At 41.4% G+C, this 24,291-nt stretch overlaps 1 protein-coding gene across 2 annotated transcripts in view; it reads left to right on the forward strand.

The window, feature by feature from the left end:
* The window catches only part of Lrig2 (leucine rich repeats and immunoglobulin like domains 2), a 78,883-nt gene extending 56,656 nt beyond the window's left edge, over positions 1–22,227 (forward strand). The window contains exons 12-18 of one of the 2 annotated variants that reach the window (XM_008833975.3): positions 4,424–4,587; positions 6,273–6,593; positions 7,543–7,824; positions 10,491–10,940; positions 11,796–11,945; positions 13,373–13,660; positions 17,240–22,227. In XM_008833975.3, the coding sequence (XP_008832197.1) occupies positions 4,424–4,587; positions 6,273–6,593; positions 7,543–7,824; positions 10,491–10,940; positions 11,796–11,945; positions 13,373–13,660; positions 17,240–17,457 (1,873 nt within the window). In that variant the 3' untranslated portion in view covers positions 17,458–22,227. The remainder of the gene's footprint in view (positions 1–4,423; positions 4,588–6,272; positions 6,594–7,542; positions 7,825–10,490; positions 10,941–11,795; positions 11,946–13,372; positions 13,661–17,239) is intronic. The other variant, XM_008833976.3, reaches the window with a different exon arrangement.
* Positions 22,228–24,291: the final 2,064 nt, after the last annotated feature.

Raw genomic sequence — 24,291 nt, forward strand, 5'->3', positions numbered from 1 at the left:
TCATCTTCTTGTCTGTCCTCATCTGTTCTTGTGTCTGTCACTGTCTCCTACCTTCATTTTAGGATAGAACCTAGAATTTCATAAATGCTAATTTTATCATACCGTCAGGCCTACTGGTCTAGTTTTGGGGGATTTCTTATTTTTAAAAAATACTTTACTGTCATTTTGTGTGTATTGCCTGCATGTATATAAGTGTACCCATGTCATGCAGTGCCCACAGAGGTCAGAAGATGTCATCGAATCCCCTGGAACTGGAGTTATGAAACAGTTCTTAGCTGCCATATTGGGTGCTGGGAATCAAACCTGGGCCCTCTGCAAGAGCAGTCAGTGCTCTTAACTGCTGAGCCATCTCTCCAGCTCCCCCTTTTTTTAAAAAAGAATGTTTATTTGTTCAATTTCGTGCATTTATATAATGTATTTTGATAATAACCATCTTCCCTCCCCCCACTCTCCCACACCCAAGACCCCCCATCCCTATCTTCCTCCCACTTTGTATTTTTTTTTTTTCTCCCTTTTATTTTTTGTCCTCTGCCTCCCAAGTGCTGGGACTACAGGTGTGTGCCACCACACCCGGCTCCCTTTTTTGTTTTTTAAGTTCAGAGTTTCTCTTTTTTGACAAATTTCTCAAATTCTCATAAAGTCTTTTTGACTTCAAGTTAACTTTGGGATTACTTAGCTGACTCTTGAGGGGAAAAAACTTTTTGTGGTAATATATCAAAACCAGGGCCAGGCAAGTGTTCTACCACTGATACCACCCCCTCCCCCAGCTCTTGGTTGTTTTTGTTTTTTAATTATGTGTTCATGTTGGTGATTTGTGGGGAGCATATGTGTAAAGGTCATGTGTGTAGAAGTCAAAGGACTTCTGGATTCTGTTCCCTCCTTCCACCTTTATGTGGGTTCTAGGGATCAGACTCAGGTCTCCAGGGCAGGTACCTTTACTCATAAAACCATCTTGCCAGCCCCCAAATCCATGGTTTTTTGATGCAGTCTCATATTGACCTGGCTGGCTTTGAATTCCTGAGCTCAAGTGATCCTTTGGCCTTAGCCTCCCAAGTAGCTGAGACTACAGGTATATGCCATGACACCAGACTCTTCTGAAAAATCTTAAAAGGATAGATCTCTCTCCTTATAGAAAGAGAAACATTAATAGGTTTATTTGGTATCTTATCTGAAAAATGTTAATAAAGTTATACTAAGCTTTCTGTAGGTTAATGTAACTATTTGAGAAGCTGTATCGAGCTCATTCTGTCTGCTGTAGTGTTATTAGTTATGATTTTGATATTTTGTATGCTGCAGAAATAACTCCTTAGAACTCTTACCAGATCTTTAGCCATGATCAGTCTCAGTCCTTTGTCATTACAGTTACTGTTTTACCCATGCTTTCATGAAAGCTTTTGTAGATAGTATATAAACCAGAAATGCTTCATCTTCAGATTGGTTTTTGGAAAAGATTCTTAACAAGTACAAATTTCTGATAACTTGGATAATCAACACTAGTAATCATAGCATTGGACTCAGTAAGAACTTCTAGAACTCTGATGAAGGAATTAGTAGAATCACGAGATCTGGAGTCATATCCTAAATCTGCTGTTTACTTTAGACAAGATGAGATGTGTATCTCCAAAATATCAGTTTCTATTTCCAGAAAACAGGATTGACAGTGCTTACCTCAAATTTTTTTCAAAGAAAACATTTAGCAGTCAAGGGTGGTAACTCAGACCCCCTTAATAATAGCAATTGGAAGGATGAGGCAAGAGCATAGCCTGAATTCAAGGCAAGCTTGGACTGCCCCATATAAAGTAAATTTTAAAAAGATTTTGGCACTGGGTGTGGTGATGCACACCTTTTATCCCAGCACTCAGGAGGCAGAAGGAGGCAGATCTCTGTGGGTTTGAGGTTAGCCTGGTCTCCATAGTGAATCCAAGCCAGCTGTGGAGACCTTGTCTCAAAAAAGGGGGAACAGCACCAGGCATGGTAGCAAGTGCCTTTAATCCCAGCATTCAGGAGGCAGAAGCAAGTAGATCTCTGAATCGAGGCCAGCCTGGTCTACATGGTGAGTTCCAGGCCAGCTGGAGCTATAGGGAGACCCTGTCTCAAAAAAAATCCCAAACAAACACAAGAACAAACCAAAAGTGTATGTGTGGATATATACTTAAGTATTGAAAAAAAATTATTTTATGTGTATGGGTGTTATACCTGCATGTAAGTGTGTGCACCCGTGTTGTTCAGTGCCCACAGAGGTCAGAAGAGAACATCAGATCCCCTGGAACTGGGGTTATGGATGGTTGTCAGCTGCCATGTGGGTGCTGGGATTTGAACCTGGGTCTTCTGCAAGAGCAGCCAGTGCTCTTAACTGCCGCGTCGTCTCTCCAGGCCTTGAAAAAATATTTTAAAATTTATATGTTCATCAGCCTCCAAATACTTATGAAAAACACCAAGAGAAATACTAAAAAGCATAGAAGTTTTAATAAATGTTGATTGCTGGGTGTGGTGGCGCATGCCTATAATCTCAGCACTAGGGAGGCAGAGGCAGGCAGATCTCTGAGTTCAAGGCCAGCCTGGTCTGCATAGCGAGTTCCAGGTCAGCTGGGGCTACAGGGAGACCCTGTCTCAAAAAGACCAAAATAAATAAATAATAAATGATGGTTTTAAAAGTTTTTAAGGGCTGGGGAGATGGCTGAGAGGTAAAAAGCACTTTCTAGGCAAGCCTGACAATTTGAGTTCCATCCCAAGGTCCCATGCTGGAAGGAGAGACTTCCAAAGATTGTTTTCTAACCTTTACACATGCACCATGTTATATGCCCCCCCCCAAAAAAAAGTTAAGACTAAAGTATTTCAGTCATGTACAGAAAAACAAGTTATACTGTTCCCTAAATCATGTGCTTTCTCTCCTTCTAAATTTAAGGGTCATAGAAAGAAAAGAAGACACTGATCTCTTCAAAGAGATCTGTTTTATGGGCCTATTATAGACCACAAGAAAAAGTTAAAGTATCTCTTTACGTTGAAGTACATATTGCCAGAAATATGAAGTGCTTTCAGTCTTGATGAAATAATTTGAAAATAATTATATATTCCCCACAATAAAGATTTCTCAGTGCTCCAAAATTTATTAATAGCTTTTGATCCCAATCTTCAAAATTTTAAACCTCAGAAGTTTGGTACAATGAACATCCACATGTCCTTACCAAGATTTACTGTTAACTTTTTGGCAAACTTACCCTTTTCTTACTCTCGCCTTTGCTCTCTTCACACATACAGATCCAATTTTTGTGGATATACTGTATTTAATACAGGGTTTTTTGTTGTTGTTTTTGCTGTTTTCAGGCCATTTAAAGGTTGTGAACATCATGATATTTCACTCCTATGTGTGTATGCATATCCTAAGAACAGGGACATTTTTCTGTGTACCCACATCATCATTTTCATACTCAGTGAGGTTAACATTTGTAAAGTAATGTTTGGTAGACTGTCCACTCCTAATTTCTCCAGTGTCAATACTGTCTTGGTTGGGGATAGAGCCCAGTGATAGAGTGCTTGCCCAACCCACGTTTTGGTCCCCAACACCACATTAAAGCAAGCATGATATTGCATACCTGTAATTTAAAAAATATTTATTATTTTATGTGTATGTGTGTATTGCCTGCACATAGGTAAGTGCACCCGTGTCATGCAATGCTTGAGGAGGTCAGAAGAGGCTGTCAGATCCCCTGGGACTGGAGTTACAGACAGTTGTTAACTGCCATGTGGGTGCTGGGATTCGAACCCAGGTCTTCTGCAAGCCATCTCTCCAGCCCCAACATACCTGTGATTTTAGCATTTGGGAGGTAGAGGCAGGAGGATTAGGAGTTCAAGGTCACCCTTTACTATACAGTGAGCCCAGGGCCAGCATGGAATACTTGAACTAAATAAATAAAAGGGGCTGAAGAGATGTCTTAGTGGTTAAGAGCATTGGCTGTTCTTGCAGCGGGGTTGGGTTCCCAACACCTTCATGGTAACTAACAACCATCTGAAAAGTCCAGTTCCAGGAAATCCAACGCCCTCTTCAGACATGTGGGCATTGCATGTATGTGGTACACCTATATAAATGGAAGCAAAATAGACACATAAAATCGAGAATCATGCATTTCAATTGGGTGTCACAGTATATATCTGGGATTGCAAGTTTGAGGCCAACCTGGGCTACATAACAAGACTGTCTCAACCCCCCCCAAAGAAACAAATAATGCATTTGATTTAGTCTCTTGTTCCTCATGACATTGACATACTTAAACTCAGTTGTTTTTGACTGAGTTTATTTTCTTAGAATTAGATTAATATTTTTTGGTAAGAAAATATATAATGTGTAGCAAAGTTTTAATACTGAAGAAACTTGGAATGAAAACTAAAATGAAAGGATCCTCTCCTCTTCCCTCCTTTTCTGCAGTATTCTGAACACAAGCAGTTTGCTCTGCGATTGTCATTTGAAGTGGCTACTTCAGTGGCTGGTTGATAACAACTTCCACCATTCTGTGAATGTAAGCTGTGCACATCCTGAATGGTTAGCAGGGCAAAGCATCCTGAATGTGGACCTTAAGGATTTTGTCTGTGGTTTGTATTTTTGTTTTAAAATTTTATATATAACTCTGCTATCTTAACAGCAAAATTAAGGGGAGTAAAATCATCATTCCAAATACATGCCTGTCCAATAGCACATCTGTGTCCTTTGCTGTGGTATACTCCAAATGGTGTTTCAGTGATTATTTTTATAAACATTGGTTATAAAAATAGGTTATATTTTGTGTTGTCTGACTTAATGCTTCATGAACAGTTGTTTTCCTCTCTGTGCTTTTTCAGTTTTACACAAGGCCTACTCAAGGCTGCTCTACTAGTCATGGCCCGGAGTGATCATCTTTGATGGCAGTGAGAATGTTAGCTTGAACTGTAGGGGGAGTTGTTAACTTCAGAATGCATAGTAGTAAGACTTCTGAATCATTCACTGTACTGTATTGTTGTTGTTTTGTTTTTTGTTTTTTTGAGACGGGATCTCCTGTAGCACTCTGGAACTGACTATGTAGGCCAAGCTGGCTTTGATCTTACAGAGATCTGCCTGCTTCTGCCTCTGAATGCTGGGATTCAAGGCATGCACCACCACACCTGGCCTTGATGCAATTTCTTAAGACTAAAGTGGCAGTATTATTTTCCCTGAGACAGTAGAGACAGTCATATAGACAATCCTAAATCCAGGATTAAAAGCATATTCTACCACCGCCTGACTTTTTTTTTTAATAGAAACTTTTAGTAGATTTTGAAAAGTACCACCAGGAAAATTTCCTTTTAAAGGGTACTTTAAGGGCTGGAGAGATGGCTCAGCGATTAAGAGCACTGGCTGCTCTTGCAGAGGGCTCAGGTTTGATTCCCAGCACCCACATGCGACTCACAGCTACCCGTAATTCCAGTTCAAGGGGATCCAGTGCACCAAGGGGCTTCTGATGGCACCAGGCATATGGCTCCAGGCATGCCTTAAAACCAGTTTTCTTTTTCTTTTTCTTTTGATCTTTTTGAGACAGGGTCTCCCTATAACCCCAGCTCGCTATGTACACCAGGCTGTCCTTGAACTCACAGAGATCTACCTGCCTCTGCACTCCGGAGTGCTAGGATTAAAGATATGCGCAACCACGCCTGGCTTAAAACCAGTTTTCAATTGTATATTTGGTATGTTTGGAATTTTTCAGTGTTTTAATGTTGAAAGCTACACACAAAGTATTTTCAAGTAATGTATTTGAAAAAAGTAAGTTTTGAAAAAGACTAAGTTTGAAAAGAATAAGTCTATACCTGTTTCCTATACTGTACCAGAAGGGGATAATGGTTATTGTAGACATTTTGTATATGTAGTACACATATACAAGGGTCATAGATTAGAACCTCTCTTGTATTCTAATGTGAGATGTCTCTTTTTCCCCTTCTAATTGGTAATGCTTAGGAAATGCATGCTAAGCACTCAAGAGACTTGAGGGATGGTGGAAAGGGTGCTGGGTGTCGAGGTTGGAAACCTGAGCTGCAGGCCAAGTTCTTCTCTGGCTGGTGTCTTTGAGCAAATTATTCGCTTTCCAGACTTTGCTTTCTTCACCTTTAAATAAGGGATTAGGTTCTAGCTTTGTAGTCTCCTTCAACCTTAATATGCTTAATATGCTCCTGTGTAAATGAATCTCCTGGTTTCACAGTATTTGTTTTTAAATTACATCTAAAGCAGCAATAAATAACTGACCTGTCACTGTTGCTTTTGCTCCCTTCAGAGGATTTTCTGAAGCCACAGATAAGGACACACCCTGAAACCACAGTTGCTTTAAGAGGCGTTAATGTGACTCTGAGGTGCACTGCAGTGAGCAGCAGCGATTCTCCCATGTCTACTCTGTGGCGCAAGGACAGTGAAATCCTGTATGATGTGGATATTGAGAATTTTGTTCGTTATCGGCAGCAGGCTGGAGAAGCTCTGGAATATACTAGTATCTTGCATCTTTTCAATGTGAATTTCACAGATGAAGGAAAATACCAGTGTATTGTTACTAATCACTTTGGTTCTAATTATTCTCAGAAAGCCAAACTAACTGTCAATGGTAAGCGATTATGCTATTTGATTTTTTTTTTTTAACTCCCCCCACTTTGGAAGGATTTTTCTTGTCTAAATCATGAATCACTTGACCATAATGATGCTATGCCCCACACTTGAGGGGAAATCTTACTGTGACTAACTTCCGGTTGTGATGTGTAGGATAGGTGGACTTTGGATTAGCTGGCTGCTCATTTAATGACCAGAATTCCTCTGCCAAACAGCAATGGGAGATGCTCTGCTCCCATTGCTGTTTGTCCTTCTAAAGACATTATTTTGATCATCTCAATTTTATTTCCAAAACCATAATTCTCTGAAAACTATGAAAATTTTCCCAATGCTGTTCATAGATTTCTCCAATATTTGAGAGTATTTAGATATTTCTGGGCCCAGTGATCATTATTCCTCTGTACGTGTGGCCACACGGAATCATTTTGAAAATAAAGCTCTTCTTGTGGCTATAAAAAACTTCTCTAAAACAGTTTATCTATTGCCTGTGAGATTTAATAACTACAGCACTTGGGACTGTGTGCAACCAAAAGCTGTGCTTGTGCCCTCCTTTGTGTTTTTAAGTGAGACTTTTTAAAGCATAATTTTTAAGAATGTGATTCTCTTGACAACTGTTGATGTTAGTCTGGGAAGCTTCATTTGGCTCCTGAGTGAGAGAGTGCTATTAAATACCAAGTTCTAAACTGGAGTTCAGAAAGATTGTTCTCATCAGAATGTTCAGACAGGCATGGCATATATTCTATAACTATCTTGTCACTGTGCTCCACACACTGAGGTTCTGGTGGAAAAGATGGCTTTAAAAGCTGTATTCATTTTCAGTCCAGGGAAATGGAGTGTTACAGCAGTTGGCATTTTCCCTGTTAGATGGTCAGGTAGGTGTGTGTGTGTATGTGTGTGTGTGTGTGTGTGATTTGCTTACTTTCTCTTGGTAATTTTTTTTTGAACAGAGATGCCATCTTTTCTTAAAACTCCAATGGATTTAACTATTCGCACGGGTGCCATGGCCAGATTAGAATGTGCTGCGGAGGGGCACCCTGCACCTCAGATATCCTGGCAGAAAGACGGCGGCACTGACTTCCCTGCAGCCCGAGAAAGACGCATGCATGTCATGCCCGAGGATGATGTCTTCTTCATCACCAATGTGAAGATAGAAGACATGGGGATCTACAGCTGCATGGCTCAGAACGTTGCGGGTGGCCTCTCGGCCAATGCCTCTCTCACTGTCTTAGGTACATTTGCTTTGTTAAAAGCCACTGTCTTTACTGGAGCCTCTGAGAGCTACTCATGAACTGAGAAGGCAAAAAAACTACTTTTGACACTTTATACAGGCATATGTCAGCTGAGGATGTTACTAGGTCAGGTGAGGGCAAAATTAATCAGGATCTTTATCACAAATTTCAGATCTCCTATTCGTTTTTTTTTTCTTTTTCTTTTTCTTTTTTTTTTTTTTTTTGCTTGTTTGTTTTTGGAGACAGGGTCTCCCTGTAGTCCCAACTGGCCTGGAATTTGGAATTCACTACATTGACCAGGTTGTGCTATGTGCTATCTCAAAGATCTGTCTGCCTCTGCTTACAGAGGTCTGAGATTAAAAGTGCACCGCCACACCCAGCATCACTTCATTTTTTAAAAAAATTTTATGTGTATGAGTGTATTGCCTGCATGTAGGTAAGTGCACATGTGTCATGCAGTGCCTGCAGAGGTCAGAAGAGGGCATTGGATCCCCTGGAACTAGAGTTATAGATGATTGTTAGCAGCCATGTGGGTGCTGGGAATTGTTCTCTATAAAAAAATCTTTCCAGCCTCCAACTTCGTTCTTTTAAGTCTGTCTCTATAATGTTTTTCTTAAAAAATTATTTAGTTTTACCTACTTTATGTGTGAGTGTGTTCCTGCACATATATATGTACACTCATGGATATAATATGGAGACTAGAAGAGGGAGTCAGATCCTCTGAAACTGGAGTTACAGAGAGTTATTAGCTATAATGTGGGTGCTGGGAATGGAACCCAGGTCCTCTGGAAGAGCAGCCAGTGCTCTTAACTGCTGAGCCATCTCTTCAGCCCCATTCTTCTCTAATGCTTTTACTTCACATGTGTTTTGTTTACTCTTCAGTGAGTTTGCATTAATGTTTAATACTGCTTCATAGAACACCTAAAAAAAACTTATCTTTTCCCTAATTAAAAAAATTTAATATAAAAAATAACTTGTCTTCTGGTTAGATTTTCTTTCTTACTTTCAGTGTACTTCACATAATCTTGATTTTTAAGAAAAAATATTTCAATTTTATGTATATGAGTGTTTTGCCTGCATATCTGTAAATGCATCTGTGTCAGTCAGTGTCCATGGAGGCCAAAAGAAGGCATTAGATCCCCTGGAACTGGAATTATAGAGTTTATATGTGGATGCTGGGAACTGAACCCGGGGCCTCTACAAGAGGAGCAAGTGTTCTTAACTGTGGAGCCATCTCTCCAGCTCCATAATCTTTTTTTAATTTAATTTTATTTTATGTGTATACATGTATTGCCTAAATGTATATAAGTGCACCCGTGTCATGCAGTGCCCATGAAGGACAGAAGAGGGCGTTGGATCCCCTGGAACTGGAGTTATTGATGGTTGTTAGTTGCCATGTGGGTGCTGGTATTTGAAACTGGGTCTTCTGCACGAATAGCCAGTGCTTTTAACCACTGAGCCATTTCTCCAACACCAGTAGCTCTATAATCTTAATTCTTTAAAAATGTCTTTTTCTGGGGCTGAAGAGATGGGTCTGACTGCTCTTGTAGAGGACCCAGGTTTGGTTCCCAGCACCCACATAGTAGCTAACAGCTGTCTGTAATTCCAGTTCCAGGGCTCTGATGCCCTCTTCTGACCTCCTTGGGCATTGCATGACATAGGTAAACATACTTACATGCAGGCAAAACATTCATACACATAAAATAAAATAAAAATAAAAATACATTTTAAAAAAAAAATGTCTTCCCATTCTGGGCCTTGTGGCATACTTCTGTAATCCCAGTACTCAGGAAGCAGTGGTAGGAAGATTACAGTAAAGGTCAGCCAGTTTTACATAGCCAGTTCCAGGCTAGCCAGATTTACATAGTAAGAACCAGAAAAGAAAAAAGTATTTTCCCTTAAAATTTCCCTGACTAGCATTTTGTTTCATTCATTTGTGTTTTTTGAGATTGTATCATGTAGCACAGGCTGGCCCTGAACTCCTGATCATTCTGCTTCCACCTCTTCCCACTTTCCAAGTGCTGGAGTTATAGATGTGTGCCACCATGCCAGGCTTTGTTAGTCTTAATTAGACACAGGTTGTGCATGGTAGGCCTAGCACTCTACTATTAAGCTAGCATCCTAGCCCTTTTTTACTTTTTTTGTGTGTGATTTTTGAAAAAGTTATTTTTTTATTTATGTGTATAAGCATTTTGCCTGCGTATATGTAAGTGCACCTATATCATGAAATGCCGAGGAGGTCAGAAGAGGGCGTGGGATCCCCTGGAACTAGAGTTACAGACGGTTGTTAGCTGATATGTGGGTGCTGGGAACCAAACCCTGGTCCTCTGTAAGAGTACCCAGTGCTAATCTTAACCACTGAACCATCTCTCCAGCCCTTTTACTTTATTTTTGAGACAAGGTCTTGCTGAGTTGTTCAGACTGGCATTAAACTTGTAATCCTCCTGCTTCAGCTTCTTGAATAGAGTAGATGGGTTTATAGACACAGACTACAATACCCACTCAGATTTAGATTTTTTTTATTTTTTGAGATTTTTGTCTTTCTGAAATATTAACTGCTATCCTTATGAAACCACACACCTCATCATACCTTTAGTAGTATGGTGGTTCAATAGGATTTAGGGAAGAATTTGCCTAATTTGATATTTTTAACGTTCTTCTCTCAGAGACACCATCATTTATTAGACCTCTGGAGGACAAGACAGTCACTCGAGGTGAAACAGCAGTGTTACAGTGTATAGCTGGAGGGAGTCCTGCCCCTCGCCTCAACTGGACTAAAGATGACGGACCGCTCCTGGTTACAGAACGACACTTCTTTGCTGCAGCCAACCAGCTTCTCATCATTGTAGATGCTGGGCTAGAAGATGCTGGGAAATACACCTGCATTATGTCAAATACTCTTGGGACGGAACGGGGACACATTTACTTAAATGTCATTTCATCCCCCAATTGTGACTCTTCTCAGAATAGCATCGGCCACGAAGATGATGGCTGGACCACAGTTGGCATTGTCATCATTGTTGTGGTCTGCTGCGTTGTGGGCACCTCTTTGATCTGGGTTATTGTTATTTACCACATGAGGAGGAAAAATGAAGACTATAGTATCACAAACACAGGTGAGTGGTCCCCAGATGACACTGGCTTATGCTCAGGAATGTCGGATTTAGTGCAAAATACAAAAAGCTGAGGAGCTGTGATTTGTCTGTGATAGGAGATATAAGGAAGTTTTCTGTTAAAATGTCCAACTTCCTTGATATAACAGAACCATTTGGTGGAATAGTTTTAAGAGTTCATATGTACTTCCCTTGACCTCTTAGAAATATATTACAAGTGTATTTTCTTTGTTTTTTTCTTTTCTTTTGAGAGGATCTCACTGTGTAGCCCTGGCTGGCCTGGAGATCTCTACGTAGATCAGGTTGGCCTCAAACTTGCAACAATACCCCTGCCTCTGCCTCCTGAGTGTTGGGATTACAAGTATGACAAGTCACACGAAGCTGGGTTGTGTGTGTTTTGTTTTTTGCATTTTCTTTCTTGAGAGCCTCGGGTTCATTTCCATCATAGCTGTGTTGCAAGAGAGAGTAGAGCCCTCAAGAACAAATCAGTCTTTTACCCCTCACCCTGAGATGGGATCCAGACAGAGAGCAGAGAGATTGGGAAAGTGTGCTGTAGATTTAGGTTTCTTTCTTTTGTTAACACCCCTCACCCATACCCTCAGTGGTTCTGTAGATTGAACCCATAGCCTGCACGTGGAAGGCAAGTACGTGATCACTGTGCTACACCTGCAGACCAAGTAATACTTCTAAAATGAAACTTTGGGAATTTCAGTAATAAAGAATGTTAGGGATGCATGAAGATCCTGAGCCAATTCCATTCTCCGGGCCAGGATCAAAGTAGAGCACATTTGTGAAGTCCTCCCCTGAATGTTGATTTCAACTGCCTGAGTTTGAGAGTTAAAAATATTTCTTTTACAGAGGAGCTCAATCTGCCTGCAGACATTCCTAGCTACTTGTCTTCCCAAGGAACACTGTCTGAACCACAGGAGGGCTACAGCAACTCTGAGGCAGGCAGTCATCAGCAACTTATGCCTCCTGCCAATGGATACATACACAAAGGCACTGATGGTAGGGACTCTGCTGTTCATGGTTATAATTTCAGCCTGTTCTATTAAGTTTATTGTTCAGTGCATAGTTTTCCTCATTAGCCTGAAGCAATATTTTAAAATAAAACACTGAGTTGAGAACATTTAGCTTCATGCAAAATGGAATGAAAATGGACTAGTCTTAACAGGAGAAGAAAGCCATCTTACAGAAAGAAACATCCTTAAACAAGGGATTGAGGCTCACAGCTTTGGCTCCTGGGCCTCCATTACTATAGGAAGGGGATATTCTAGAACTTGAAATTTTGCTGTCTTTTTACTCTTTCAGAGATATAAGCATCCTTCAGATCACATCCAAGGGGCATTTGGTTCTCCTGCTGACAGGTAGATTTTAAGGCAGAATGGCCCTCAGCATATAATGGAGAACAGCAGAGGACTACACAATGTTCCCTGGTTAAGTGAGCATGTCTTCCCTCCTTCTCACACTGTCACTTCTCTAGGAAGTGACAGACACGAGAAGGTGGATTTGATTCCTACTTCTTCCTCTTTCTAGGTCTGTGACCATGAGCAAGTCACTTGAGATTTGTTCTTTAAATTTTATTAGTTTGTGTGTGTGTGTGCATGTACATGCGTGCATGTGTGTGTGTGTGTGTGAGAGAGAGAGAAAACATGTCACAGCCTACATATTGGAGGTATTTCAGGAGTTTCTCCTTCCACTGTGGGTTCTGGGGATTGGACTTGGATTCAGGCTCTTTTACCCACAGAGCCATCTTGACAGTCCTGAGATGTGTGTTTTAGTTGTTCTTTTTTTTTTTTTTTGAGACAGGGTCTCTGTAGATCAGGCTGTCCTCAGATCACCCTCTTGCCTTCCCTCCCTAGTGCTGTGGGTCTTTATTTCTAACATTCTGTTGCTTGATGATGAGTGTGTAATTTTCTCTCACAAGCTCTCCTCTTCTACCTCATTCAGTTTTCAAAATAGGTAATAGTCTGGATAGCCTGTCATTCAACCTTTACTTTTGACAACTTGTCAGTCAGAATCCTTGCATTTAATGTTGCTTAACTTCTTGATTTATGAAAGTAACATGGTTTCTCATGGAGTCATCGTAACCCTTGTTTGCTTGAGCCAAGCTTGCACCCCAGAGTAGAGGGCCATCTCTATCTTAGATCCCTTGACTGGAGCTTGGTCTCCCCAGAAGTTTCGTGTTAGTATTCAAAAGCATTGACTCTGAAACCAGAGTACCTGGGTTTAAATTTCAGCTCTTTCGTTGGTGATATGACTTCAGTCAAGTTACTTCCTCTGCTGTTGTTATTCACAGCAACCTTGAAATTTTACCTGGTTTATAAAGTAAGCCTGCAGTAAATGGTATGATGATCATAACTTCAAGAGAATTGATTATTGCAAAGCCATTTCCTTAACAGAAAAATATCTGGGTTCTTTCCCATGTTTATTAGGTGTCCCTGGTACCCGGGTGATCTGTTCAGATTGTTATGACAATGCCAACATCTACTCGAGGACCCGAGAATACTGTCCGTACACATACGTCACTGAGGAGGACGTTCTAGATCAGACACTGTCCAGCCTCATGGTCCACATGCCCAAGGAGACATTTTTGACTCACCCTCCCCAAGATGCAGCTGCTCTGGAGAGTCTGATATCCTCAGTAGACAGAGACCTGTCTGCCTTTCCCACCAACCACGAGAGGATAAATGAGACTCTTCCTTCCACACAGATGACCAATGGTAATGGATGCTTTTGTTTGGAGCTATCACTTTCATCTAATTTTTCCTTCTGTTGTAGAGATAACATGCTCATTTGACAGGAAGCAAGCAAATTGGTATACTAGAGTAATTAACCACTGTTCACTGGTGCCAGCTAGAGAGTGTTATGTATTTGAATTACAAGTCTTTATCAGTAGGATGAAACAGCTTTTATGGGCATGGCAAGCTCATACTACTAAAAATTCAGAGGCCACAAAGAAAAAGCCTTATATATTTTTCTCCCATCTTTATTTAAATAATGGAGGCTTGAAGTACTCAGAATATAATTTGGTATGAGAAGCCTAAAAAAAAGTTTTTTTTGGGTTGCTATTCTGTCAAACAATCTCAACATTACATCAGCCTTGTCAGTAAAACACAGTCCTTTCTAGACTGTGAAGGGAACTACTGAGTATTTCTTCCTGTACATCTAAACTCATCAGCTGCTGTCTTCTGTCAGAGGAAAAATATTGGAAATGGGGCAGGGGATGAAAACTATGAGTTTACAGAGGAAGATAGAAGTGCCATGTTGCTTCAGGGGTGCTCCCAGTAGCAGTAAGTGATCTGGCATGATTTAAGATGAGCACTGCAAGAGACCAGCTCTAACCATGTTTCTAGAGGCACAGGTCACTGAAGCCAGTCTCTTAGTTTTATATTCATGCCATGAGAGAACCTGCAGTCTGCTCTGCCTTCATTTTGGATCTGGTTCTAAGTAAGGAGATGAGCAAATGACACTGCTTTGTACGTTGTCCATCCTTAGCCTAGTACTCAGTTCTGGTCAATGTGGGCTAGGATTCATCACCTCGAGCATTACCTCAGAACTTGCTAGTAATGCAGCCACGGTCCCACCCCAGACCTAGTGAATCCAAGTCCAAATTTTAATAAGTTCCTAGTTTTTCGTGTGCATATTTGTTTTGTTTTTTTGAGACAGGGTCTTGGTCAAACTCAAGGGTAACCTTTCTGCCTCAGTCTGAGATAACAGGCTTGTATGCATATTAAATCTTTGTTTTTGTTTTGTGGGGGTCTATGTGCACATGTATTTGGGGTATGTGCAAGCATGCAGAAACTAGAGTAGGGTATCTAGAGTCAGCCTCTGTTGCTTTCCACCTTTGTTTTTTTGAGACAAGCTCTCTCATTAAACTTGAATCTTTCTGTTTTAGCTAGGCTGACTGGTCAGTGAACTCTCAGGATCTTCCTATCTTCTTCCCCAACCCATGGGGTTCAGACACCTGCCTGGCATTTTATAGGAGAGTTGGGGATTAGAACTCAGATCTTCTTGCTTTCACAGCAAGCATTCTTACCCACTGAGCTGTCTCCCCAGCCCCTATATGCATATTAAATCTTGAGAAATCCTGGCCTAGCTTATATTCTTGGTGAGTCTTACTTTCATTTGTGGGTGTCTGTTTCCAGAATGTCAGATTAGCTTTAACCAAAATATGTCCCACATGAATGTAATACGTCAGTAAACAGTGTTTGGAAAAGAGCTCACCACTGCAGTCAAGAAGTTCAGGCTGGGATTGGCTCAGTGGTTAAGGGCACTGGCTGCTCTTGCAGAGGACCTGGGTTTGGTTCCCAGCACCCACATGGTGGCTAACAGTTGTCTGTAACTCCAGTTCCAGGGACTCTGATGCCCTCTTTTGACCTCTGTGGTCATTGCATGACATAGGTGCATTTACGTACATGCAGGCATAATAAAAAATGAAAATAATTAAAATAATTTTTTTTTTTAAAAGCTCAGGCTGGCCTTAAATTCTCCATCCTTCTACCTCTGTCTTCCAAGTGCTGGGACTACAGATGTGCACCACTGTGTCTGCTCAGAATGTACATTTTTGAAACCCAAGTACAAATAATCTGATTTACTATAGTTGCTTTTGTTTGCTCTTTGTTGTTTATTATTTGTTTGATCTTTAATACTGGAAGTTGGAAAATAATTTTTTAAACATTATTTTTATTTTATATATATGTGTGTTTTGCCTGCATGTATGTAATGTGCACCATGTATGTGCCTGGTGCCTGTGGAAACCACAAAAGGGCATTGGATCCCCTGGAACTGGAGTTACAAGTGGTTGTTAGCTGCCATGTGGGTGCTGGGAGTAGAACCTGGGTCCTCTGCAAGAGTAGTCAGTGCTCTTAACCACTTAGCTGTCTCTTCAGTCCATTAGAATGGTTATTTATTCATTTATTTAATTCATTTATTTTTTGGTCTTTTTTGAGATAGGGTCTCCCTGTAACCCTATCTGGCATGGAACTGGCTATGTAGACCAGGCTGGCCTTGAACTCACAGAGATCCGCCTGCCTCTGCCTCTGCTGGGATTAAAGGTGTGTACCACCATGCCTAGTTGACAATGGTTATTTAAAATTATTATTTATTATTATTTTTTCTTTTTTTAATTTTTTTAAAACAGGGTTTCCCTATAGCCTCAACTGGCCTGGAACTCACTATATAGACCAGGCTGGCCTTGAACTCACAGAGATTTGCCTGCCTCTGCCTCCCAAGTGCTAGAACTACAGGCGTGTGCAACCATGACTGGCTGCTATTATTTTTTTTTTATTTTATGTGTACGAGTGTATTGCCTGCATGTGTGTAAGTATACCCATGTTGTATAGTGCCCAAGGAAGTCAGAAGAAGGTGTTGGATTCCCTGGAACTGGAGTTATGGATAGTTGTTAGCCACCATGTTGGTGCTGGGAATCGAAACTTGGTCCTCTGCAAGAGCAGGCAGTACTCTTAACCGCTGAGTCATCTCTCCAGCCCTCAATAATGGTTATTTTTAAATATGCCTTTTTTGGTGGCTGGAGAGATGGCTCAACTTTTTGGAGTTGATTCTTTCCTTCCCACTTTGTGAGTTTTGGGGGTTGAACTCAAGTCCCAGGCTTGTGTGGCAAGTGCCTTTACCAACTGAGTCATCCTGCTTGCCCCACACCCAGCTTTTAAAATGTATTTAAAGAAGTAACAGCTCCATCAGCTCAATAATTACTATCTCTGCATCAGGAAACTGTCATTACAATGGCTTTCTTCCTTTTCTATGTGTCTAGAGGGTTTTTCCCCCTAAAATTATTTTTATTGTTTCAGTGATATATATTTGTGTGTCTGTGTGTGAGCTTGTGCACATGAGTGCGGTTGCTCATGGAGACCAGAGGAAGAAGTTGGATCCCTTAGAGCTGGAGTTATAGGCAGTTGTGAGCCACCCAGTGTGGGTGCTGGGACTGAACTCTAGTCCCTGAAGAGCAGCAAATGCCTCAACTGAACCATCTTTCTAGCCCCATGTCTAGAGTTTTACATTAAAGTTGGAAGCAGAAAAGCTACTAAAATAACAGGTGAAAACCAATAGCATAATTTGAGTAAGTAATGGATTAGTTTTATTGAATAGAAGGGTTTGGTAGAACACAGTTCCAGTTATTTTTGTTGTTGTTTTTTTTAATTGTGGCATTGTAATCTCTGTTCTTATCAAGGTTGCTGGGCCGCTTTGTTTCTTTTATGGATTGTGTTAAAAGTACATCAAGCTTTAAGAAATTCATTTTGAAATTCTAGTCACCACTAATAACTTTTGTTCTTCACTCTCAGAAACATTGCAGCAGCCTCTGTGGAACATGGACAGAGAACTGGGCCTGCTTCCCTTTTCTCAGACGCCTGCCCTTGAGTCACCTCAAGTTCATCAACATGAGGGCCTGGTAGAGAGAGATCCAAACTGCTCTCCCCCCATGTCCTGCCACAGGCTACATGACCACAGTTTTGATTTTAGTAGGACTCGGAACATTCAAGATGGTAGTGAGGGCACATGAAGCCCAGTCCAGGAGGAAACTGGGCAGAGACGCAAGTTAGTTAATTTTGTATTTACTACCTCAGAGTTGAGAAGAAACCCAGAGTCAGCATTTGCATTACTCTTTGTTTCTAATTACATCTGACCACACCAAGGTAGGTCTGGCGTTAGTTTGACTTATACCTGGTGAAGAAAGGGTAACAGCTGACAGACATGTTATCAAGTGGAAAATGCACAGCACTGGCAGAGGAAGACACGGGCAGGTGTCCTTCCTGATGGCCCCACTGGATTGCGTCAGGAAGAGTCTTTGCTGCTTAGCCTGGATTGTCCCAGTCCTGAGCCTGAGAAAGCATCGCCACATTGACAATCTGCTTTGCCTTCCAAGGAACAAACATGCTCTGGAGCCCTCTGGAAAGTATACCTGGGATTCTTCAGTGGTGTTAAGTAGACAGTAGAGACTGAGGCTTTGATATTCAAGGTCTTAAGCAAGAATCCCAAGTTTGACCAACTGGTACCAGGTCAAAGGTTTTTGTATTCTTGTGAAATTTTTTTTTTTGTCCCTATTGACCAGGGATGTTATTGTAAATATATGTGCATTTATAAATAATTTTTCTATTCATTGACCTTGTGTGTTGGCTGCAATGTAAATGTTTTTTTGTATGCTAAAATTATATATGTCTAGTTACTATATTGGCAGCAGCTTCTCAGTTCAGTTCACAGACAGACTTTGTATAATTTAGTTTAGTGAGATCCAAAAAGTTTGTTTAACAGAGTTCTAAAACTCTTTGTTAAGAAGTACATTAATGGGACAGGCACTTAGTGATTGTGTGCACACAAACACAGTCTTGGTGTAATTAACTACTTACTCCCTGCTCGAAGGTTCGTGCATGTAATCATTTGCCACCTATTTATAGGTGCCAGGTGATAATCACTTTCCAGCTTCAAATGTCTTGCTCTTTCAGAGCCTGGCAACCTTGTCACGGCCGAATGAGCATAGGGGATGACTTGTTTGGGGACTGTCTTCTTTCAGTAAAGTACTGTGTTGACAAGGAAACCAAAGATTGCTTTTTTTCTGTATTCAATCCTTTACTGATGTAGAGAATGTCTTAGGAGAGCAAGTGTGTTCTTGGGAGTTGAGCATACAGAAGTTCCTGCACTGCCAACTTCGGAGTGGTCCCTTTTTTTTTTTTTTGTCTTTTTGAGACAGGGTCTCTCTGTAGCCACAGCTGTCCTGGAACTCACTATGTAGACCAGGCTGGCCTCGAACTCACAGAGATCCACCTGCTTCTGCCTCCCAAGTGCTGGGATTAAAGGCGTGCGCCACCACGCCCAGCTACTGGAGTGATCTTTATTTTATACAAGCTATTATTGAAGCCAAAGAGCTTTCTGAATTTCTGGTAGCAAAGAGCTCTATGTATACACAAAGACTAACACTAAAGAAATGTTCACATTTCCCCAGACTGTTTATTCCATGTGGAACCCGAGTTACCTGCTAGATGGCTCTAGTCCTCTGAAAGCTCACCCTGTAATCATTGTCTGTTTCTAGGGATCCAAATGCACATAACTCCTCAGCTTTTTGTCAGAAAGGTCAAATAGATTTCATACCTCTTCATACTTGTTTTAATCTTACATTTTTCTCTCACAGACAGCAGCCCTTTGTTAGTTTTTTTTTTTTTAACTTTTCTTTGAACTGTCACATTCTCTTCATTTTCACTTTGAACTTTAAAAGTATAAGTTTTCTTATCCGTTCAGCCTATAAGCCTTCTTCCTTTTGAACTGTATTCTGGTTTTATGCTGGTCTGACTAGGAGTTAGGAAACTTGGCTTCCTTCTCCACCCTGCTCTTCACTAGCCATGTGGTCCCTAGACCCGAGTCCTCTTTTATGGGATGAGACTGTTTACTGGCTGCTCTAAACCTTTTTCCAGCTGTAATGTCCTATGAATCAGCACTTCCCTCCGGGAACCAAAGAGAATTGTGCTCCTTAATAAAAAACTGCTTTTGTGAACTATTTGTTAGCCTAGAACAAGAATGATGCTGCTTGCTCTGACTCGAGCCATATTTATTTCCCCTATACAGGAGTAATGGTCTTCTAAGAAATGCTCAGTTGGAAAAAAAGTCCTCTGTTTCTAAACAGTCTCAGTAAATGCAAAGAATCCTGGCTGAGTTGAAAAATCTCCCTTTGCTCCCTGGAACAGCAGGTTTGTTGTAATGTATGTATAATGGTGTTACAGCACACCAGAGGACCAAATCTGTGAGGGCTGTGCTAAAGCTAATTTGTACTGGTGTATGTCTTACTTTCACACTGTGAAGCATCCAGAAATCTAGTGCTCTCATTCAGTCCGATTCTCCAGAGTGGAAAGTGGCCTTGGGGCTTGGCTGCTAGGGATTATGCTTGTGAGCATCAGCGATCACTTGTCAGGGTAGAAGGCAGACCATCCAACTGTCCTCTAGAAACTACCCAGGAGTATTGCCTCTGTGCTCCACCATTGGTCCTTCTGTGGTCTCCTGGGGGTGTTCTTCATTGTGTTGGCTAGATGCTTGAACTGTCACCCCAGATACTCCCTGCGTGCCCAAATAGCTAGTCAGGAATCTGTTTACAAACAGGAAGGGTCTACCTCTGGTCTTAAAATAATAATTGTTATCCTAGGAAAAGGAATTCCTGAAACAACTTCATTGCATATGCTTTCCACTAAATAGTCTTTGCCCTCTGGCTCCCCCGCACTTCTTCCTAGCAGAACAGTGCTTAGTTAATCTAGAACACTGCAAAGTCAGGCAAATGGAATGCTCAGAGAAATCATTTCTCCCCTGCATTTCAGTAGGATACATAACTTCTCTTAATTTGTGCCCCTCTTAAGCTGTTTCTCCAAGTCTACCTATAAGAAGTACCCTTTTCCTTGAGCTCCAGGCCTTACTGGCACAGGATCTGCACCTAAGCCGTTGGCTTTCTGTTAGTTGTATCTTCACATTCAGGCTGCTGTCCAGAACTGGAAGTACCTGAAACCTTCCCCAACAGATAGTTGCCCCTAGAGGTGCACTCAGAATGCTATGCATGGGTATTTTTTGGTAAGGTCACTTTAACGTTTAAAAAAAATTGGTTGCACATTGCCCATTGAGGGATTGTAAAAGGAACCATGATGTCTATCATGAGTCTACACCAGGCAGTTGAGGCACTGTCATCCAATTTCCTGTGAAAAGGGTGACATGCTAGAAGTCTTTACTTACAGGTTGTCATATGAAATGACAGGACAGAATCTACAGAGTGGTGTGTGTTCATATCCCAATCTGTATAAGCTAACCCTGATGATTACATTTATCTAATTAAAATGATCTGCCTTTTGAGGGAAAGGCATGTGTAGAAACTGATCTGTTAGTCATGCTGAAGAGATTTCTGCATTGAGATCGAGTGTGTGTGGGCAAGATGACGCTGAACATCTTCCATTTATCATCAAAAATCGCCAAATGCAACGATAGGCAGTCCTCCTGCTTCAGCCTCCCAAGTGTGGGGATTATAGGTGTGCCCACTATGCCTGGCTTGACCAAGTTTTATTGTTATTTCTTAACCTATGGGACCCCCCCCCCCAACTAGAAAGGAGTTGGTGTTAACGGTGTTCAGTTTTATACTTAATATTTTACCCAAAGGTGTCAGTATGGCCTTTCCTCATGGGTTCAGTATCCATCGACATGCTAGCAGCGTAACGAAGTAACAGATGTAGTTGTTGATGATGCTGGGCGTTGAGCCCAGGGCTTTGTGCATGCAGTTTATACTGAGTTCAGCCCGGTATTTGTTGTCTTTATGTGAAACATGCTCCATCTTTGGACTTTTTTCCTTTTGGCATTACTGGAGATGGAACCTATAACCTGCATTGCAGGCAAGTGCTCTCCCTCTGAGCTCCAGCTCCAGCTGGAACTTTGTTCTTATTGTTTTGATACAGATGACATGGTAATTATAAAAACAATGGGACCATAAAAGTTTGAGCTATGTTTTGCTTTTTCAACCTTCAAGCGCTTTTTTTTTCTGTTATCTCTTTCCCAGTCCAGTTTGGAGGTATGCTCCCCACCTCTCCTCCCACTTTAAACGTTGTGTTTAGTTTATAATCTAAATATACAGCAGTTAGCCTCCCTTCTTTTTTGGACATTTGCCTGGGTCATTGACAAAAGTTATATGTTCTGAGTTACCAAACTGCACTTACAGCATCTGAAAACCCAAGACTCACCTTAGGTTTGTGAGAAAGAGGAAGGTGTGTGTGTGTGATGCACTGGGCATCAAACCCAGTGGTCTTGCACAGTCCAGACAAGTGAGCTGCACCAGTCCCTGGCGGTGTTGAACTTTAAGAGTTAGGATTTGGATCCACCCTCTCAAGGTTTCATGGTATTTTCTTCCAGTCCGGATAAGTCCCCAAGGGGTGGAGTGTGACTGAAGAGCAGCTCGACTCTCCCTGTTGGATGTGAGGAGTGAAGTAGTCTTGCAGCAACTGTTTGGAAAGAAGCCGATCTTGAGGTGATCAAGTACTCTAGAAGTATCTCTTGGCTATTTAAGGTGGCCTCTTGGTCCACAGAGGGACTTATTTCTACTTCTACTGTCCTCTGTTAGTTTTTTTCTCCCATTAGAGGAGGTCAGGTTGAGCAGCTCTGGTGTTAGACTTATATAAAGAGAAATATAAGCCAAGTTGTTGTTCAGTGTGGCCCTTTCCTGATACCAATTATATTTTCTCACTTAAGAATGTATATTTTATAGAGCATGTGTTTGTCGACTTGTCTACTGTAATATGTCTTCAATAAAGCTGAAACACACCATGGGATTCTGGTCTTCTCTCATCTAAAGTACAGGAATGAAATAGTACGTTTTTCTGTTTGGGCCCGTTTGAAGGGAGCTTTCAGGTAACTAAACAAGTGAAAATGGGAGTTTTCTCTTCCCCAGCATTTACTAGATCATATCTCCTGTGCCTGCACCTGGCCACATCCCAGCACTGAGCCCTGTGGGGCAGGCACTGCATGCTCACCCCTTGTGGGGTCCACTGTAGTACGTGGTGGTTGGGCACAAATATGCAGAATCGTTGGTTAGGAAGTGTGTTCTCTGCATGGGGAAGAATTGATGAGCAATTATTTTCTAGTTTGGAAAAATCTTTGAGTAACACAGGATTGGGAAGAATGTCTGCATTCTGTGACTTTGTTTCTCCACCTCCCCTCTGGGAATGTCAACTCTCTGAAGGTTGGCTTGTCATAGTGATCCCATTGTGCATATCTGCTGCACCTTCATAGGCACTCTGCCCAGGCCTGAGCTCATTTGAGTCTCGTTACAGACAGGTGGTGTAGATCAGGCAGACAGCTTTACCCTGCCTTCTGTAGTTAAGGAAAGGGTGGTCAGCACATAGGCAGTATCAAAAAGCTGTTCGGCAGTGAGGCCAGATTCTGACTGATGCAGGATTTTCCCATGAGGACATCTCAGTTCTGTGCAGCTTGACTTGCCTGTGGTCTTCAGAAGAGCTTGGATAAAGCTTCTGACCACTTCCCGGGTCAAGTGTGGACTAGAAGTTTCAAGGCAGCTGATTTTTTTTTTTCAACTAAGTTCTAATGAAAACCAGGTATTTTGTTTTCTTATAAGGTGAAATATCAAAACCACCCAACACCATGGTTTTATTATTTTCACTATTACCCTCTTTTTTTTTTTTTTTTTTTTTTTTTTTTTTGGTGTCCCTGTAGCCTTACCTGGCCTGGAAACCTAGCTATGTAGACCAGGTTGGGCTTGATCGCACAGAAATCTGCCTGTCTGTGTCTCCTGAGTGCTGGGATTAAATGTGCGTGCCACCATGCCTAGCTTTACCATTAAAAAAATTTATATATATGAGTGCTCTTTAATTTTTTAAATTAAATGTATGTATATGAGTGTTATGCCTGCATGTATGTAGGTGCACTCATGTCATACAGTGTCCATGGAGGACAGAAAAGGGCATCAGATTCCCTGGAACTGAAATTAAGGACGATTGGTTGTTAGCTGCCATGTGGGTGCTGGGATTTGAACCTAAGTTATCTGCAAGAACAGTCAGTACTAATCGCTGAGCCATCTCTCCAGCCCCTATTATTACCATTTTTTTAAAACTTGGAGTAGGGGGCTGGAGAGATGGCTCAGCAGTTAAGAACACTGGCTGCTCTTACAGAAGACCCAGGTTCGAATCCCAGCACCCACATGGTGGCTAACAACTGTCCCTAACTCCAGTCCCAGGGGATCCAACAGCCTCTTCTGTCTTCTGCAGGCATTGCACAACACAGGTGCACTTACCTACATGCAGGCAATACACACATACACATGAAACAAAAATAATAAATAAAATATTTTTAAAAAAACTTGGAGTAGGATATGCTAGGGCCTTTTAGTAATATCCTGCTATTATAAAAATACCTGTTCACATTCAAAGATATCCTGATATCTCTAACTTAGTGCTGGAACTGTCCATGCTGCATACTTATCTGCTATGGAGCAATACTTTTATAAAATAAAGTACATATCTAGAAAAATGAAATAAAAAGACAAAGTACTGGGTGGATGTAGTGCCACATGCCTGTAATTCCAGTAATTGAGAGGTGGAGGCAGGAAGATGAGGAGTTCAAGGTCATCCTTGGCTACACAGCTGAGTTTGAGTCCACAGTGGAATATGGAGACCCTGTCTCAATATGGGGTAGCATGTATGTATATGCATACGTGTGCCTGTGCCTTTATTCCCAGCACTCAAGAGGCAGAGGCAGGCAGATCTCTGATATCCAGCCCAGCCTGTTCTCCATGGTGAGTTCCAGGTCAGCAGATACTCCAGGAAGACCCTGTCTCCACAAAAGGGGCAGATAGCTCAGTGGGTAAAAGGAC

This window comes from Nannospalax galili, unplaced genomic scaffold, assembly GCF_000622305.1.
Source record: "Nannospalax galili isolate Female #2095 unplaced genomic scaffold, S.galili_v1.0 scaffold475, whole genome shotgun sequence".
NCBI lineage: Eukaryota > Metazoa > Chordata > Mammalia > Rodentia > Spalacidae > Nannospalax > Nannospalax galili.